This window comes from Pimephales promelas, chromosome 1 (genome assembly GCF_988280905.1).
Source record: "Pimephales promelas chromosome 1, fPimPro1.hap1.1, whole genome shotgun sequence".
NCBI lineage: Eukaryota > Metazoa > Chordata > Actinopteri > Cypriniformes > Leuciscidae > Pimephales > Pimephales promelas.
The window spans coordinates 7502168-7518232 of NC_142769.1; the positions used below are offsets into that span (position 1 = coordinate 7502168).

Here is a 16065-nt window from a genome sequence, read left to right on the forward strand (position 1 = left end):
TCAGAAGTTAGAGCAATAACCCATTATTGAAAGTAAGAACTTGAAGTATCTGAAGCATCATTGCATCTGAGGCATATTGGTTTATTCTGGTGGTTGGGACCGTTCTGTATTGACTGGCAGCTTGGCACTGACTGTAGAAGTCTAGGTTGGCAGAGTCCTTGTTTTTCTCACTTATGTCCAGAGGTAGGTGTTAAAAGTCTTCCACAAGACTGCCAACAGAAATTACAGTTTCTGTCAAGTTCAGAATTGTAGCGGTGCAAAGTCTCTCAGGTACTTCCAAAATATCGACCTTGAGAATTTAATTTTAGATTGTGACATTATCAGTGTTGTGCAAGTTACTTCCAAACTGTAATACATTAGGTATTACTTGTTACTGTTATTTAAAAGTAATTCATTACCCTACAATATTACTGTCCCAGAATTGTAATGCGTTACATTACTCGTGTATTACTTTTGAGTTACTTTCACCAAAATAACTAAGTAGAACTTAACTTTTGGGCTGTAACGATATGCAATATGAAACCGAAATCGCGATTCGCCACACGACTCAGATCCACGAACCTAGAATCGCGACACACCTCTTCCAACTCCAGCGTTATTCTCCTTACCGTCCAGATCCAATGCTGCCTTATCTTTAAATTAGGCTATTAGTATTATTTGAAGTTAACATTATAAAATACGTAGACCTAGGCTACACCACAAAACTAGTTGAGGATAAATTATTTAAAATTGGGGAAGTCCAGCATTATGGACATGATGACATTTGCAGTCAAAACTTGAAATAAAAATTATCAGAAAATACATGTAGGCCTATTGAAACGTATATAGGCTACTTCCTTAAAGGACTCCAGACATTAGACAAATATCAGTCTGTTTTATTTTTAATATTAGGGAAAAGACACACATTCATGCGTGACAAAAAAATAGGAGGCAAAATATATTTTTTGTAATTCTGTTAATTACACTGCGCAAATCGGATGAGGAAGGGTTGGCTCTCCAGTCTCCATAGAACTTAAAATATTCATTTTATTTTAGTTTTCGTGTTCGCATTTATGAGGAAAAAACAATGTTACAGACGCGACCGCTCTGAACTGGCACTAAAAGACTGCTTTAAAACTTTCACATAGTCTGTTGCCTTTAAGAAGTAAAAGCAGACAATACACTGTAATACAACTGTAATACAAGCCTCACTGAACATGTAACGAGTAAAATATTACTGAAAATTGATTAGTAATGCCTTACACTACTGCGTTACAGCAAAAAGTAATATGTTACTGTAATGTATTACTTTTGTAATGCGTTACTCCCAACACTGGACATTATTCTTCGGTCTAATACTGACTGGTTTACGATTATTCACAAAATTGTATGGCAAACAAAAAAAAAAAAAATACCAGTTTGTCATTAACATTTGACATGCATTTTTAAATGCTTCCTTAGCATTGTTTCCATGTCTTCCATCCAGTGCATTAACAGTGGGTTTCTGCCTGCGCTGTGTTTGCCTGACACTGATGCTGGGCTAGTAATTGAAGATTATGACAGGCACAGGTGACTACAACGTGAAGCCACCTTTAATGCTGAAAGTCATCTCTGCCTGCAGGCAAGAGAACTTACAAGGGTTCACCATATGCCATATCAATCATTCCTACTATTTATAGACCGCAGAGCCATCACTGGAATACAGAAATGGCTAAAGTAGGTTACCTTCAGAAAGTAAGGGTTTGATCTAGTGGAAACTTGACAGATGAATAACCTATAGGTCAAAGTCTATAGCCAGTAGTGAATGCTAAATGAAAATGCTTTGGAGGTTATATAAAATAGTATATCATATTATATATACACTTTGGAAAAGTTTGGAATAATTACAATTTTTGTAAAAAAATAAAAATAAAAAATTCTTATGCTCACCAAGGCTCCATTTATTTGATCAAAATTTTACACACATTTTTGACAATTCATGTCAAATAAAAGTAATGTTTACAGGATCAATGTCAAGGTCAAAGGTCATTTCAGTTGTCAGTTGTGATACTGGTACTGTAGTTGTGGGCAGGTCACAGATGTGCACAACCCCAGTGTCAAGTTTCCTAATGACACGTGTGACATATCAGATGAGATGACACAGACAACGGATCCTGTCTGTCAACCAACAGGCCGATTTCAAGCTTGCCCATTCAGGGCTAATGCTTGGCTAACAGCCACGCTTAACTGCTAATACTATCCATCATCTCCACTACATCCCCTGTAGAGAGTGAACTGCCACCATATGAGGCCATTCCAGCTAATGGAAAATTCATTAACCAAGTCCTCCAGCAGACGGCAGATAATGTTCACAAGGATACGTTTAAACTACAATTATGGTCACTATCCTGATCTTTACTGTGCTTTCAGCAGTAAAATAATAATAACTTTATTTGTTAAGAATTTAACAGCATTTTTACCCAGATCTGTTGGTAAAGAATAACATATAATAATAATAGGCATAGTTTTCATTGACAGGATCATGCTACATTGTAAAAATAAATACATTAAATACACATTTAATATATATTAAATTCACACACACACACACAAAAAAAAATGAAATTTAGGGGAAAAAACCCCAGAAATTTACTGTTTAAAAAAATACAGTAGCAATATTTTAGGTAAATCAAAATTAAACTTACCTACCGATCTAAAATCTGTTTTTGACTTTTATGATATATTGAGAATAAAAAGTTCATCACAAGTAGCTTCTCCACAAGCTGAGGTAAATACTATTGAAGACCTACAAATACTAAACACCATTATGGACACATAATGGTAAATATGATACTAATATAATTCAATAAACACAACACCATGAGGGAATACTTCTACATGCACCACTGTGACCAAAATAGTTTTCAACAGACTATTTACCATGATTTGCAAGAGATTGTCCAACAACGCATTTAACCAACAAAATGAGATGCATACGTTTATAAAAAAAGATGTAGACTCAGCTAAAGGATTTTTAGGAACACTATACTAATACTGTGTTTGACTCCCTTTCGCCTTCAGAACTGCCTTAATTCTACGTGGCATTGATTCAACAAGGTGCTGAAAGCATTCTTTAGAAATGTTGGCCCATATTGATAGGATCGCATCTTGCAGTTGATGGAGATTTATGGGATGCACATCCAGGGCACGAAGCTCCCATTCCACCACATCCCAAAGATGCTCTATTGGATTGAGATCTGGTGACTGTGGGGGCCATTTTAGTACAGTGAACTCATTGTCATGTTCAAGAAACCAATTTGAAATGATTTGAGCTTTGTGAGATGGTTCATTATCCTGCTGGAAGTAGCCATCAGAGGATGGGTACATAGTGGCCATAAAGGGATGGACATGGTCAGAAACAATGCTCAGGTAGGCCGTGGCATTTAAACGATGCCCAGTTGGCACTAAGGGGCCTAAAGTGTGCCAAGAAAACATCCCCCACACCATTACACCACCACCAGCAGCCTGCACAGTGGTAACAAGGCATGATGGATCCATGTTCTCATTCTGTTTACGCCAAATTCTGACTCTACCATCTGAATGTCTCAACAGAAATCGAGACTCATGAGACCAGGCAACATTTTTCCAGTCTTCAAATGTCCAATTTTTTTTAGCTCTTGCAAATTGTAGCCTCTTTTTTCCTATTTTTAGTGGAGATGAGTGGTACCCGGTGGGGTCTTCTGCTGTTGTAGCCCATCCGCCTCAAGGTTGTGCGTGTTGTGGCTTCACAAATGCTTTGCCGCATACCTTGGTTGTAACGAGTGGGTATTTCAGACAAAGTTGCTCTTCTATCAGCTTGAATCAGTCGGCCAATTCTCCTCTAACCTCTAGCATCAACAAGGCATTTTCACCCACAGGACTGCCGCATACTGGATGATTTTGCCTTTTCACTCCATTCTTTGTAAACCCTAGAAATGGTTGTGTGTGAAAATCCCAGTAACTGAGCAGATTGTGAAACACTCAGACCGACCCGTCTGGCACCAACAACCATGCCACGCTCAAAGTTGCTTAAATCCCCTTTCTTTCCCATTCTGACATTCAATTTGGAGTTCAGGAGATTGTCTTGACCAGGACCACATCCCTAAATGCATTGAAGCAACTGCCATGTGATTGGTTGATTAGATAATTGCATTAATGAGAAATTGAACAGGTGTTCCCAATAATCCTTTAGGTGAGTGTATACTGTACTTAAAGTTAATTTAATATAATAAACGTAAGAAAAGTTAAAGCATATTTTACAAGTATACTAAAATCATTGCACTAGTATTATACTTGTAAAATGAACTGGCTGTTAATTCAATCTGTAGTCCAGCTTCTGCTGTTAACCCACTTCCTATCAATAAATCACATTAACTGCCTGCTGTGGTCAATAAAAACATTGAGACGAAAGGTCACTAGCTCCTGTTTGCTTTAACAATTGTATTCAAGTTGACAAAAAGAACATTTTTTTCTTCTTAACAGCTTTTTTATTATCACATGCGAAGGAAAAAGCTATAGCTGTGACACCAATAAGCAAGTAAATACCTGCATGTAATTACAGCTGTATTTAATTTCTGTTATTACATCTACAGTTGGCCCTTCCTTACACCTAACCAAACCTGTCCATAACTTCACCCATATATCCCACCTCCATATAGCAGAAATATGTTTTGCAATACAACATTCACACTGTACCTACAATTATTACTTTTAAAGCAAGTACATCGTAAAGACACCTAATATAAAGTGTGACCAAAGGATCTTGATTCTAAGTGGTACAGTAATGAACCGCCTACAGTAACCTTTTAAATATTACTGATTCACTTTATATCAATTGGGTAATGACAATGGCTAGCAATGATATCTCCATATTAATGGCATCATTTATTTATTTTGTGCTGCTGAGCTTAATCTGAAAACAATGGCCATTCATCAACATGAAGAGCTCGGAGAAGTAGTTGGGGAATCAGGGAGACTGCAAATTTAAAAAAAAAAAAAATACTGATTTTAATCACACGGTGCCTGGATTGTATAGCATTTGGCATCTTATTCACATGTATCTTAAGTTTAACAAGCGACAAGAATACTTTTTGTGTGATTGATAAACTTAAGATTGAGCCACTGTAATCACTCTGACTATTTTATTGTTTATTGATGTTTTAATATTTTAATGATGTCTTTAATAACTTTTCTGGGCCGGTCAGTTTCGATCCCTTAGAAGCCTATGGAGGAGTGATCCAGCTCTCAGATTTAATCAAAATTATCTTAATTTGTGCTCTGAAGATGAACGAAAGTCTTACAGGGTTGGAACAACATGAGGATGAGTAATTACTGACAGAATTTTCATTTTGGGGTGAACTAACAGAAAGTTGTAAATAATGAACTAACTAGGCCTTGGTTTAGATGATGAATGACTCACTTTATACCAACCCATGCATTAAACATTTTCTTCTTGGCAAAAATTGTATTAACTGCAAAGTACAGCACAGTAATAAAATAACAGAATCAGAATATCTAAACGGTAGTTGTATTAGAAATCCATCATTACCAACTGCTGGGTCCCAAAGCGCCATATAGGACGCTTTTGCAAAAGCGTAAATATCCAACGCACATGGCACCCTTTAACGTGAAATGAGACGCAGATATATTTGGGCAGAAGGCGCCCCCTAGTGGTCTAACCCTTACCCTACACCATACCTAAACTTAACCATTAACCGAAGCGTCTCATTAGACGTTAAAGGGTGCCATGTGCGTTGGATATTTACGCTTTTGCAAAAGCGTCCTATATGGCGCTTTGGGATGAGAATGCGTTGGCTGGGTGAAAAAAAAAGAGTTTCAAAATACAAAATATCCAAGAAAGGGATGCTACTTTAACAGTTTTAAAGAAATTTAATGTCAAAGATTATCTCAAAAACAAACTATTTCGAAAACTGTATGACTGAATTTCATCCATGAAACAAGAGTTGCACAATGAAAATAAAAGGTTAAGGTTCTTTGCCCTTGTGAATAATAGTACACTTAATATACTTGAGTGCAAACTGAATGTAATTGTTTGCATGTTAATTGGCATTAAATGTTTTATATTTTAATTTTATATTGAATGTAATAAACTTCAGAGTGCTTTTTTGACCCACTAATGTAGGTCTTAAGTACATCGCTTTTTCATAATGACTTCTATTGTCTTTAAAAGTGTACTGCCGAATGTATTGACAAGCATTTATGGTTAGCATATATTTATCAGTAATTGTAATAAAGACGTTGCAATTTAGAACATTTACAATATATAATTTTTATTTTGGCTAAACGAGTTGAAATTATATTCTGTATGTATTAAGCACATCTTAGAAAACATCAAAATAGGTGCACTTAAAGTATGACAAAAGATTCTTAAAACATAGTGATTTATGTGTACTTTAAAGTAAAACTTAACTTGATATTATTACAAAGTGCACTTTGTAAAAGTGTTAGGAAATGCACTTAAGTGGTCTTGAATTATTATATTATCTTTGAAGTACACTACAAGTGCATATTCAATACAATCAAGCACACTTCTTTCTCACAAGGGCACACTCTAAAAAATGCTGGGTTGTTTTAACCCAATTTTGGGTCAAATATGGACAAACCCGAAATGTTGAGTTAAAAATGTAATGTAAAAATTTAACCCAACGGCTGGGTTAGTCCATATTTGACCCAAAGTTGGGTTAAAACAACCCAGCATTTTTTTAGAGTGCACCTTCTTTCCTTCTTTATACAGTTTCCATATGGAAGAGAGCAGCTTCTGCTTTTGATGCACAGAACAGAAGTTATAAGTTTGGAATAACATGAGGGTGATGTATGATAATAAATTCAAATAATTCCAAAAGTTGCTATATATAAAGTCTACAACTAAGGATTTGAGCTTTAATAATTCGCTTGATGACCTGGACAACTGATTGTAACTTGTGGTTTGAGAGGTATATGTTATTTATATAGTAGAGAAAAAGAAAAAAAAACTTATTTCTAGTAATGTTAACCACAAACCTTAACCACTAATCCCATACAAATCCATAGGGCATTTCAATAGCAAATTATAAAACCCATGGTTAATTAGCTTTCCAGTATAGCTTACAAACTGCCAACAGCCCTATTGTATTCGTTTTTCTGTTGGCTTAGTTTAGTCGTATACTCTATAGCTGAGTGGATGAGGAAACATATGGATACAGCCCCATCCAGTGGTCAGAGTTGTACCACAGTCATCTGAACATTTCTAACAATCATTCCATGGATGCTTTGAATTGCACAAATTACTCATAAATATTGTACAAAATGAAGTCTCCAATAAGTATATATATATACTTCTCAACCAGGAGCCCTCAGCAACTTTCAAGGGGCCCTTAAGATAACTTAAACCACATAAATACATTTAAAAAAGCAAACTAAAATATTTGTATTTATAGGAGTGCCCATATTTTAGAATATACTTTGAAAACAAAACCAGGGGACTTTCAAATATTGTTATGGGCCGCATTCAGGTTGAGAACAGCTGATTTAGAAAAACTAGCCTCTGTAACACATGTTAAACATAATTTTGAACAATCTTCCAGACATAGTCATGCTGTGTTAAATTTTTTCTTCTCTCCGATGTCTTAAATGAATAAAGAAATAGCTGCAATTTGACAAAGCAAGAGAAAATAGCTCACAAAGAACAAATTGTCAATATTGGTTTTTCCTCTTCAGTGACTTTTACATTTGACTGGATTTAAGCAGAACAAGTTATTGGAGAATTCCAGCAAGCATAACCAGATATGTTTTCAATGGAAGATTGAGTTGAGTCATAAAAAAGAGCAACCCTATAACATGCATGTACAAATTAAACAGGTTAATTTAATGTCATGCCGACTTTAAGTCCTGTGTGTTTAACATTATTTCAAATGGACATTGTAATTTAGCATCCAAGTAAAATGAAAATGAAAAAATAAATGAAATGAATAAATGAAAAAATGACCAAAGACAGCCTTTGCAATTCAGACAATCATTGTCTTAACAAGCGAGTCATTGAATCATACAGATGTTCAAAACGAAACAAGCGACTGGCTGCATCCAAAAATCACATACTTCCCCTATTATATGCAAAAACAAAAACAAGATTCTGTCCAAATTCACGGTACTTATAAAAGAGAAGGAAAAAAGCACCCGGATGACCCACTTCTTCTGGCAAGATTCGTGCATATGATGGACACCTTTTGCCACAGGAGAGGATTTATGAATGGAAGTGAAGCGAAGCACCTGAGACTGGTAGGTCACATGATAATGACAACTTTGAGAGTGTATCTTCATTCTACACACATATTTTCTTAGTGGTTGTGAATTACTTACCTATTCAAAATAAGTACCAAGAGAGTATGCAAAAAGACATGGAGTCATTAATCATTAGACAGATTTGTTCAAATATGCAGATTCATTCAGTAAAGATTTGTTCAAATATGCAAATTCATTCAGCACTCTCAGAAAAAAAAGGTACAAAAGCTGTCACTGGGGCTGTACCTTTTCAAAAGGTACACTTTTGTCCATTTTAGGTGCTAATATGTACATTTTATGTGATAATATGTACATTTTATGTGCTAATATGTACATTTTAGGTGTTAATATGTTCATTTCATGAGCTAATTTGTCCATTTTAGGTGTTAATATGTCAATTTTAGGTGCTAATATGTACATTTTAGGTGCTAATATGTACATTTTAGGTGATATGTACATTTTAGGTGCTAATATGTACATGTTAGGTGCTAATATGTCCATTTCATGAGCTAATATGTCCATTTTAGGTGGTAATATGCACATTTTAGGTGATATGTACATTTTAGGTGCTAATATGTCCATTTCATGAGCTAAACTGTACATTTCAGGTGCTAATATGTACCACTAAGGTACCAATATGTGGCCTTTGGATACAAAAGTGTACCTCGGAGAAGTGCAAAGGCTGTGGATCTGTTTGGAAATATTTTCGTTGGCAAAACAGACAATAGTCTAATAGTATAAAATGTAAATCACCTAATATTAACTTCTTGTTTATTGAACTGTTGTATAAAATCAGTTACATTTGCAATCATGCTGATATTCAGGGAAAACAGCATTCTTGTTCGTGTGGTTTTGCTTAATTATCCAGTCATAAACATTAAAAACAAGAACTCATACATGGATGATACATTTTTCACCCATATCCTAAATTTAGGGGCATTTTTATTCATTTTGGTGCCCCAAGCACCCATGAATTTCAAACCTTGGGGTTATGGGATTGACTGTTTTGGAGCCTGTCTCTAGAGGCCAGTTGATGAATTGCAGTTTAAGTCACTTCCGTGTTAGATTCGAGAGAGAAACCGTAAGGCTGACGCTTGGTGCAAACGGAGGCCCCTTCTGTTGCAAGACCCATTTCATTCAAACAAGGCCAGCACTGTTAATAACTATAAAAATCGACATTTCCATAAATATAAAGGAAATAGCCTATGCAGCTGTAAAACGAACCAAAATATTCAATAAAGAGATCATGCAATGACCATAAACCTTCTCCCCCTTGCAATTATGCAGCTTCATAAAATACATCGTAATGCAGCTGTATTGCAGATACATAACACCCAGAGCAAGCTTGATGTCTTGAAACCCTTTTACTAATGCAGTTTTCTGCTGAATCCATCTTGAAGGTTATGCTTTTGAATGCAATTATACAGTCAAAGCAGATTATGCTGAACTGAGACAGGCCAGTGTTGAGCCAGCCAAATAAACCCATTGAGTTTGTCCATTCAGCAAGGCTGGACACTGACAGCAGCATCTGACACTATAAAGGGCACAGCTGTTTCCCAAACCGGTGTGATTACAGCTACACATCGCCTAAGATAATAACTGTCTTAGGGACAGAGACACAAATACACATAGACACATATACAAAACACGAGATGAGCCTCCATCACGCAAACATAAACATTCAAACACGCATCATTTGATCTACATATTCGTCTAATATTGGAATGAACCACATACTGCATTTATATAAAGCATGCCATTTCTTTTCATGTCATACTGACATACATACATTAACCCCACTTGAGAATTTCTCAAATCTTTTTGAACAAAATTCCCTCAGCATCTGCTTTACTTTCAGTAGTATCATCTCCATTACAGTTTCCATGGACTTTGCCAGAATGTCTTTTTTTAGCTAGCAACACTCACTAGGCAATTTGGAGCTACATTTGGAAGCAGTTTCATCATTTCACACTACGGAGACTGTAATCAGGAATGAGATTGATATCCATCAATATCCCTTTCACTGTAATATAATGATTTATATGCATGTCACGACACATGAGACCATGCATTCTGATCACTCGAAACACAGAACACAACATAAATCCAACACACAGCAGTAAAATGATCAATATCACATAAGCATTACCACCCCAAGGTCCCTCTTTCAGCAGATTAGACATCAATGTGACTTCAATAAGCAGAGAAGCAAGGACCTTCTAAAGATTCCCAGCAAATCTGAAAGATTATTCAGCTTTACTGTAAAATATTCCCTCTTTGAAAGGATATAGTTCACCCAAAAATGAAAATTCTGCCATCATTTACTCGTCCTCATTTAGTTCTACTCCTACTGTTTATGACTTGCTCTATGTAGCAAAACATAAAAGAGGACTTTGAGAAATGTTTCAGTTTTTTTTTTTTGGTCCATGCAAATTAAGGATTTTAAACAATCTTTGTTTAAAAAAAAGAATAGGTAAATAATGGGTAATGCAGGCAGGTTTAAATAGTTTGGAAGTTCAAGTAAATAATGACAGAGTTGTCTTTTTTGGGTGAACTATAATTTTAATGGTGAAATAGAAAGGTTTATAAGAATAGAAATGTTTTTCTAAAACACAAGAGGGACTACAGCAGCTCCTCAACGTCGTAGAGACATTCAGCCAAACGTGGGCTCTCAAAATTAACTTAGCAAAAACTAAAGTGATGATCTTTCAAAATAGATCCAGGTGTAGGGAAAATAAATACATATTCAGAGCAGGAAACCAAGTCCTCCAACACACCCATGATCTGGGTCTGAAACTGAGTTCAACAGGGAACTTTAATCTGGCTGTGAATGAGCTGAAGGCAAAGGCAATGAGAGTCTTCTACATGATTAAAAATACAATTAGACATGAAATTCCAATTCGAACTTGGCTAAAAATCCTAAAAGCAATAATTGAACCCATTGCTCTTTATGGCAGCGAGATATGGGGACCTCTAAAAACTCAAGAGTTCTCAACATGGGAAAAAGAAGAAATTGAAACTCTGCATACCCAAATTTGCAAACACATTCTAAAAGTGAACAGAGCGACACCGAACAACTCATGCAGAGCTGAATTAGGACAATACCCCCTATTGATCAGCATCCAGAAAAGAGCTATAAAGTTCTACCAGCATCTAAAGCACAGCGACCCGAGCTCATACCAGGCCGAAGCCCTGCGGTGTCAGGAGCAGAACCGGCCCCGGAGCGCACTCTCACAGCTGATGCTCAAACTACAGCCCGACCCGCACAGCACTGTCTGCTGGCCCAACCAAATTATACAATTACAAAAACTAAATTACATTAACTATTGGAAAGATGCTACTAAATCACAAAAGAAGATGGAACTCTATTTAAACCTGAAAAGAGATTATAAACCAGCAGAATACCTGAGCTGTGTGAAAGAGCACAAAGTGAGAAAGACCCTAACCAGATACAGGCTGAGTGACCACAGTCGGGCCGTAGAGAGAGGACGGCACCGGCAGAGATGGCAGCCGCGAGAGCTGAGACTGTGTTCACTGTGCTCTCAGAGAGAGGTGGAGACAGAAGAACACTTCCTCATTCACTGTGATCATTATCACAGCATTAGATCAGACTATTTCTCTAGATTCCAACAACTAGATCCAAATTTTATGGCATTGCCAAATTCAGAAAAAATTATTCATATTTTGGGAGAAAACTCCAGCTCAATCACAACAGCAGCAGACTATGTAACAGCCTGCCACAAACTACGAGAGTCAGCCAGTGGACAAAACTAAAGTCAGAATGTTGGTTAAAAAACTTTTTTTTTATTTATTTATTTTGTTTGTTTGTTTTCTGATATATATATATGCATGTATTTCATGCATTTGTTTACTGATTCATTTACTGATTATTTGTTCATTGTCTATGTAATGGCCAATGCTTTGGCAATACTGTATACAGTAAGTCATGCCAATAAAGCTCATTTGAATTTGAAAGGAGTAAAACCGAGTTTTTGAAAAGAGTATAAGTGTATCTACTGTATCTCTAATGCACTGGACACATTCAGGTAATCTGATGAAACAAAACTGTACTTTTCAGCCAACTCAAGTCTATAAGAGTGAAATTGGTGCCAAATATTAGTTTCAAATAAGATTTGAAGAATAGAATACAATATATATATATATATATATATATATATATGTATATATATGTACGTATGTATGAAGAGTTCAGATGCAAAAGCCTCTAAATGCCATTTGAAATTTTCTTCTTTAATGATGATTTTTATCAAACTTGTATATTTAAGTTCAGTAATTTCATTTAAATAACAATTAATAGGTAATTATCATTGCAATTTAAGTGAAATCACTGAACTTAAATATACAAGCTTGATAAAAAAATATCATTCTAAAAGAAAATTTCAAATGGCACTTAGAGGCTTTTGCATCTGAACTCTTCATATATACATATATACACACACACACACACACACACACATATATATATATATATATATATATATATATATATATATATATATATATATGAAGAGTTCAGATGCAAAAGCCTCTAAATGCTATTTGAAATTTTCTTCTTTAATGATGATTTTTATCAAGCTTGTATATTTAAGTTCAGTGATTTCACTTAAATGGCAATGAAGATTACCTATTAATTGTTATTTGAGTGAAATTACTGAACTTAAATATACAAGAAGAAAATTTCAAATGGCATTTAGAGGCTTTTGCATCTGAACTCTTCATATATATATATATATATATATATATATATATATATATATATAACTAGTCTTAATACTTATGGATTTTTAAAATGTACTTTAGTATAGTACAAAATTGCATAAGTTCCATCAGACTCTCAAAAATACCCATATGGACTAAACTTTGCATTCTCATTCTGGGATGTATAGCCCACTATACAACAATTCATTTTCTTGAAGAGAGATTTACCTTTTTGGATGGGGGAAGCCCAGGAGATGATCCATCTGAACAGACAGCAGTTGAGCAGCACTTTCTTGGAAAGGCCGTGATCCTTGCGAAACTGAGACAGGTCTTTGTCCCACGGAGTCCTCTTGACTGGGGTGGACATGGTCACGCTACAACTATTTAAACCCGATAGCTTCTGTTATAATGATGCCATTGGATCCTAGTTTCTTCCCAAGACTTTATACTTTATTTTTTCCCCCCAGTAGGCTGAGGCTAATAATGTTCAGTCATTGAACCTTCTGCAGTAATAACTAATCTACAAAGTAGATTACTTTTCGTTTGGTTCGTTTTTTTCTTCAATATAACAACACTTCCCTTATATTATTACGCATTGCATTATGGTTACCCAACTTTGCCTTCTCCCAAAAAAGAGATTGTGGTCCCATTTTATATTGAGTGTCTTCAAACATTTAAATGAATCAATTGATACTGCATTTATTGTGTACAACCAACCCTGTTCCCGAGGCACACCAACACTACACATTTTGAACACATCCTAATCAAACACGTCTAATTCTTCAGCTCATCAGTATAGACTGCAAAACCAGAAATATATGGGTCAGATAATGGAGACATCCAAAATTTATACTATTGATGTGTCTCTAGGAACAGTCAGGGTTGGGAAACACATACTGTACATTATTTACTTATATTAAAATACCTGCCCCTTACCCCTTAACCCACCATTAACCACCAAACCTGTCCATAACCATACCCATAGCCCCTCACAATAGCAGCAAAAGTGTTTAGCAATAAAACATTAATACAATAAGTTAAAAAAATTGAGTATACACCCACAAAAGAGTATTGTACTCTCTCCTCCAGTGAGAGTATATTCTTACCTTGTGGGTTTAGAGGAGCAGCTGAACCTTCAACCGGCAAACACAAAGATGCTCAGGTTTCACGCAACTGAACTCTTTCTCTTATTTCGTGCGAGAAAAGAGGAGGGGAGGTGATCAGACTGTCTGCTGGTGGGCTCAAGCCGCCCCTCTCTCACTATAGGGGACAGCAAAACATCATCAGCATCTGCACCTGAGAGCAGCCAATCGGAGAACGGGATGATCGTTCATGCAAATGACGTTTTACTCACAGGACCCATGGGAAGTATACTTTTCTGTTGAGGAACACACACGCACGCATAAGTGTCATTCTCTGCCCTCACTGTCACATGTGCACACACAAACAGAGCCAATAATGAAGTGTTGGATCACAGACAGATTCCCCTGCTGCTCTGTTGCCATTTTTAGACCCCCAACAAAACCTCCCCTAAAATCACTCAGCATGCTGCATTTACACAAATCAACAGGGACAACTATACTGAGAATACTCCACCTGATCCTGTCAATTGAAAACAATTGAATAATTATTGACAATTTAGACAAGTTTTTTTATTAATGATTTCTCCATAGACATATTTTTTTATTCACGTGCCTCATAGTCTTTAATCGAATAGCTTTCTCTCTCTAACAGCCTCTTCTCTTATATAATGACGTGTTTATTGGCACGGGGGCGTGGCAACCTGTCACTCACATGAGATCGACCAATCGAAAACCACAACCATCTAACCTATTCCCAATGGATAAAATCAAGCCCCGTCCTACAAGTTGTCTTGTTCGAGAAGCCGTTTCACTTGGATATGTGTCCAAATAGAAAAGAAAAGCCTATCCCAAGCCTATAATTTAATCAGCTCATTCATGTCCTTGATAGTGGCACTCAAGAGCACAAGGATTGTAACTGGGAGACTGCCATCTTGCTCATCTATATCTGCCATCTTGTTCATTATCCTATATATCAGATAATATATATAGGCCTATAAAGGTCTAACGGCTTTCTCAATCTGTGTTCTTGTCTGTACTTGTGTCCTTGTGTTCTTGTGAAATGTCATCTTTTGTGGCCCAAAGTTTGTTTGCATTTTGGCAAGAACGGTTAAAAATCCCGGATGTGTTCTTGACGCCCATTTTACCGAGGATGCATCGGTTGGTAATTTGTGTGAACTTGACGGCAGAAATATCCCAGCCTTCAATTCGGCATTCGAGGAAGGAGAGGCAGGTCAATACTGTAATTCGTTTTTCTACAATTTTACGTTCGCTATTTAATCACTAAATTCACTTCTGAGAACATTTGATGCGAGAAATCAACTGTGTAGATTTGAAATATTGGCATTTTTACGAAAACGTATGGCGAATCGAAAATGTGCTCAAACGTTTTCGGAAGTGAGAATCTCCATAAGCGCCTCCGGCCAGTTTGCTCGCAGACTTGTTTTACCCCACAGTCAAGAGACCATTGCTGCCTTGCTGTAATCGTCAATAATTCTCATTATGTTTGGGTCCTGCAGACGGCGTCTGTGCGGGCAACATGACATCATGACTTTTGCGTAAACATATACGCCACTTTCGCGCCAGGTGGCGTGTTATCTCTACGCATTTTGAGCTATCCGCGTGTATCCGCGTGTATGCGTATATGTCTACGCCATTAACGTCCGCGTCATTCCGCGTGTCCAAACACGCATCAAATCCCCAGTCATAAATGCCATTAACCCCAGTGACGGTTAAGTTTAGGGATGGGGTTGAGGTAAGTCATATCTTTTTCTTTCCTAGGATGGTAAGGGAACAGTCATAAATGCCATTAACCCCAGTGATGGTTAGGTTTAGGGTTAGGGATTAGGGATTAGGGATTAGGGATTGAGGTAAGTCATATATTTATATAACGTTAAGTCAACGGCGTTCATAAACACGCTGAAAGGCGATTATGAGTCTTGATTAGGGTTGGGTATCGTTTGAATTTGAACGATTCTGATTCCGATTCCTT

At 36.4% G+C, this 16065-nt stretch overlaps 1 protein-coding gene across 3 annotated transcripts in view; it reads right to left on the reverse strand.

Annotated features, from left to right (window-relative positions):
- The window catches only part of kcnip4a (potassium voltage-gated channel interacting protein 4a), a 216254-nt gene that overhangs the window by 185260 nt on the left and 14929 nt on the right, over nt 1-16065 (reverse strand). The window contains exons 1-2 of one of the 3 annotated variants that reach the window (XM_089121755.1): nt 14100-14114; nt 13222-13373 (exon numbers count right to left, since the gene is read on the reverse strand). The exons of the other annotated variants lie outside the window; for them this stretch is intronic. Coding sequence (XP_088977881.1) covers nt 13222-13360 — 139 coding nt within the window. The 5' untranslated portion in view covers nt 13361-13373; nt 14100-14114. Of the gene's footprint in view, nt 1-13221; nt 13374-14099; nt 14115-16065 lie in introns of those variants that run through there. 3 annotated transcript variants of the gene reach the window in all.